At 60.2% G+C, this 4,227-nt stretch overlaps 2 protein-coding genes across 2 annotated transcripts; both read left to right on the top strand.

The window, feature by feature from the left end:
• Positions 1-623: 623 nt before the first annotated feature.
• LOC105461065 lies at positions 624-1,268 on the top strand. The gene has a single exon (XM_011707555.1). The coding sequence runs from the start codon at positions 624-626 to the stop codon at positions 1,266-1,268; it is 645 nt and encodes a 214-aa protein (XP_011705857.1).
• A 3-nt stretch (positions 1,269-1,271) lies between these two features.
• Positions 1,272-3,827, top strand: LOC105461064 (the record flags this gene model as incomplete). The annotated part of the gene is made up of 3 exons (XM_011707554.1): positions 1,272-1,574; positions 1,632-3,211; positions 3,360-3,827. Coding segments are annotated over exons 1-3 (2,351 nt in total), but the record flags the coding sequence as incomplete, so codon positions are not given.
• Between the last annotated feature and the right edge of the window lie 400 nt (positions 3,828-4,227).

Raw genomic sequence — 4,227 nt, 5'->3', positions numbered from 1 at the left:
CGGAGTTCCAACAGAAGAAGCCCTTGGAGAAGAAGCAGTTCGGCGAAGCAAACAAACTCTGCCCCAATTGCTTCGGAAGGCATCCCCTGTCCGAGTGCATCTCCAGAAAATCCTGTGCGGCGTGTCGGGGAAGACATCACAGCACGATCCACGATGCTTGCGGCCCGACGACGGTTGTCCCGGCGGCCGCCTCTACGGCGTTGCATGCCTGTTAGGGCGAGAGCGCGGTCGTGCTCTTGGCCACCGCGCGCGTTGAGGTCGCTGACCGGTCCGGTGAGCGTCACCCGGTGCGTGCCTTGATAGACTCCGGATCCGAGGTGTCAATCGTGTGCGAGGCTCTTGCTCAGCGTCTCCGACTGCCGCGATCCGCGGCCGCAGTCTCCGTGTACGGTGTGGGAGGCAAGCGCACGGGCACCGCGAAGGGTCGAGTAGCGTTGCGCGTATTCTCCCGGACAGAAAAGTTCTCTACACAACTCTCCGCGCTCGTGCTGCCGCGAATTTCGGCGGGCACCTCGCGCATCGGGGCCACGCGTTCGACATGGCCCCACGTGCGGGAACTTCCACTTGCCGACCCCGACTTCCACGCGGCGGATCCAGTGGAGTTGCTGTTGGGGGCAGACATCATGGCAGTCATAGTGGAGGACGGCCTCCGGAAGGGCGGTCCGTCGGCTCCAATCGCCCAGAAGACGTTCTTAGGTTGGATCCTCTCGGGAGTCATCGGGGAGTCGGGGGAGCACTGTACGACCTCGTCCTTCCGGTGCGCGGTAGAGGACGAGCTGACGGCAATGGTGCGACAATTCTGGGAGCAAGAGGAGCTTCCGTGTCCATCGGTCCCCCTCACCGAGGCGGAACGGCAGTGCGAGGATCATTTTGTTCGCACGCACTCAAGGCTGCCAACCGGCCGCTATATGGTGCGGCTGCCGACGGCCCCTGCGCTGCCACCGCTCGGCGAGACGCGGCGAGCCGCGACGCGCGTGCTGCAGAGTATGGAGCGGCGATTTAAGATCGATCGGGACCTGGAGGCCAAGTACCGCGACTTTATGAAGGAATACGAGGACCTAGGGCACATGGAGGTGGCCAATGCGTCACAAGCAAGGAGGTTGTGTTCTTTACCTCACCACGGGGTGTTGAAGCAATCTGGCGACTCAACTAAAATCAGGGTCGTGTTCAATGGCTCGGCACGGCTTCCTTCTGGAGATTCGCTGAATGACAATCTGCTGACGAGACCCAATCTGCTGCCGGCCCTGCCTGACGTTTTATTGCGCTGACGAATGCACAAATTTGCACTGGCGACGGACATCGAGAAGATGTACCGCCAAGTCCTCGTGCACCCCGATGATCGCGATCTGCAGCGCATCCTCTGGCGTCCAGCCGATACTTCCAACCTGGAAGAATTCCGATTAAACACTGTGACCTACGGACTCGCGTGCGCACCGTTCTTGGCGATACGCACTTTGAGACAGCTAGCTGACGACGATGGGTCACATTTCCCACTGGGAGCCGCGGCGCTTCAACGGGACGTATACGTCGACGACGTACTCACAGGAGCAGCCACCCTGGAGGAGGCCAGAGCGGTCCAAAACCAACTGACGACTCTCTGTGAAAGAGGCGGATTCCCTCTAAAGAAATAGGCAGCCAACGAGAGTGCGTTACTGGAGGACATACCAGACGAGCACAAGCAGTCGCACGGCTCCCTAGCATGGGAAGCCGACACCGGCTGCTCAACCTTGGGCCTGCTGTGGCACCCAAGATCGGATAGCTTTGACTTCCACGGCCAACCAGCGGACATCCAGCGGGTCACCAAGCGAGCCGTGTTATCCGAAACAGCGCGACTGTTCGACCCATTGGGGTGGTTGGCACCGGTTATCATCGGTGCCAAAATCCTTATCCAGTCGGCCTGGCTGCAACACTTAGACTGGGATCAACCAGTTGCGGCGGCAGACGAGCGGGCGTGGCGACGCCTACGAGAGGAGTTTCCCGTCTTGGACGGGATCCGGGTCCCAAGATGGATGCATATTGGACAACCGACCAGCGAGGTGGAGATCCATGGTTTCGCCGACGCCTCGGAGCGAGCATACACTGCAGTGGTGTACCTGCGAACCACGGAGCCCGATGGGCAGTGCTGGGTGTCACTGGTGACTGCCAAGTCCAAGGTGGCACCCCTTCACCCGGTGTCCCTGCCACGACTGGAACTCTGTGCAGCGACCCTCCTGGCCCGACTGGTCAAGCATGTTAAGTCGGTCACTGGCTTGATGGACGCCCACACAGTCTTGTGGTCGGATTCCACCGTGGCCTTGGCATGGATCAAAGGTCACCCGTCAAAGTGGAAGACCTTTGTGGTGAACCGAGTGGCCCACATCCAACAGTCGGTCCCACAAGCGCGATGGAGACACCTTCCTGGAGCAGATAATCCAGCAGACTGCGCGTCACGCGGCATTTCGCCAAGGGAACTACTCAATCACAAGTTGTGGTGGCACGGGCCGCCATGGTTGACAAGCGACGCCCCAGAGAGCTGCGAGGAACCTATCGACGACCACGACGGCGATCTTCCGGAGCAGCGCGCGAGAGTGCACTCTGCGAGAACAGACCACCCCGAGAGCGAAGTTCTCATGAGGTTCTCGACACTGCACTCATTCTTACGAGTCACTGCGTGGTGCCAAAGGTGGTTGAGAGCGCTTCGCTCTCGAAGTGCCGCCCTTGCTTTAGGTCCCTTGACTGCGAGCGAGTTGGAGGAGGCACATAGAACGTGGATCCGAGTAACGCAAGCGACCTGGTTCGCTCCGGAGACGCGCGCAGTCGCCAATGGTCAAGCGGTGTCGGGGCGCAGCCCGCTCGTCCGGCTGAACCCGACTCGCGACACTGAGGGCATCTTGAGGGTGGGAGGGCGTCTGAAACACGCTTTGCTCAGTCACGATCAACGCCATCCCATGATCCTGCCCAGGGAATCGCACCTCACAGCCCTCAACATTGCTGCTTGCCACCGCAGAACGCTGCACGGAGGGGTGCAGCTCACGCTCGGGCTTTTGCGTCAGCAGTTTTGGGTCCCCGGAGGTAGAATGCTTGTGAGGCGGCACTTACATCGGTGCGACTTGTGTGAGATGGCGGGCGGCATCACCACAACCTATGATGGCCAGCTTGCCGCAACCTCGTGTCACCCCGACGCGACCGTTCACTGTCACCGGAGTGTCCTACGCCGGACCAGTGTGGATCCGTACAGCCAAAGGACGAGGCCATAAAGCACACAAGGCGTTCCTCGCCATTTTTGTGTGCCTTTGCAGCAGAGCGGTCCACCTTGAAGTAGTCTCTGACTATAGCGCGGACGCATTCTTGGCCGCACTGCGACGATTCATCTCTTGCAGAGGCCTCTGCCGTACGCTCATCAGTGACCGGGGAACGAATTTTGTGGGAGCGGATGCAAAGCTTCGCGCCCTCTTCAGGGCGGCCACCACCGATCAGCACGTGACCGGCATCCTCGCCAACGACGGCATCGAGTGGCGATTCAATCCGCCAGCAGCACCGCACTTTAGCGGCATCTGGGAAGCCGCCGTCAAGTCGGTGAAGCACCACCTGCGCAGGGTGATCGGAGACACCACCTTGACCTTCGAAGAAATGAGCACTTTCTTAACACAGGTAGAAGCCGTTCTTAATTCTAGACCCTTGCAGGCTCTCTCCGACGACCCCGATGACTTGACGGCGCTCACCCCGAGCCATTTCCTCATCGGGACGGCCCTGAATGCAGTGCACGAGCCGTCGTTGTCCGAGCAGCCGACATCACGCCTCTCGAGATGGCAGGCCCTGCAACAGATGCGCGATCACTTTTGGGACCGGTGGGCGCGCGAGTACCTGCAAACGCTTACCGCGCGGTCCAAATAGTGGAGAAGAAGCGGCGCCCCGAAGATCGGCGACCTGTGCCTCATCCGAGACGAGCTAACACCTTCGAGCAAGTGGCCACTTGCCAGAGTGATCGCAACCCACACGGGAGACGACAGAGAAGTGCGGGTCGTGACTGTCCGAACAGCATCCACAACGCTGACCCGGCCTGTTGTCAAAATTGTTCTGCTCCCGGGAGCAACACTGGAAGCAGAACCGGAATAACGCCGGGGACGCGGTCGCTCACGCAATCACGTCGCCGCGACCTCAACCTCTGAACCCACTTACCTGTGACTAATCAATTGGGCGAGAAGTGGCTCGTCACTTCGTACGTGCATCGTACGGTGCTCGATGCGT

This window comes from Wasmannia auropunctata, unplaced genomic scaffold, assembly GCF_000956235.1.
Source record: "Wasmannia auropunctata unplaced genomic scaffold, wasmannia.A_1.0 LD309962.1, whole genome shotgun sequence".
In the NCBI taxonomy this organism is placed as follows: domain Eukaryota; kingdom Metazoa; phylum Arthropoda; class Insecta; order Hymenoptera; family Formicidae; genus Wasmannia; species Wasmannia auropunctata.
The sequence above is the reverse complement of the archived record's forward strand: the minus strand, read 5'-3'. Positions and strand labels throughout refer to the sequence as shown.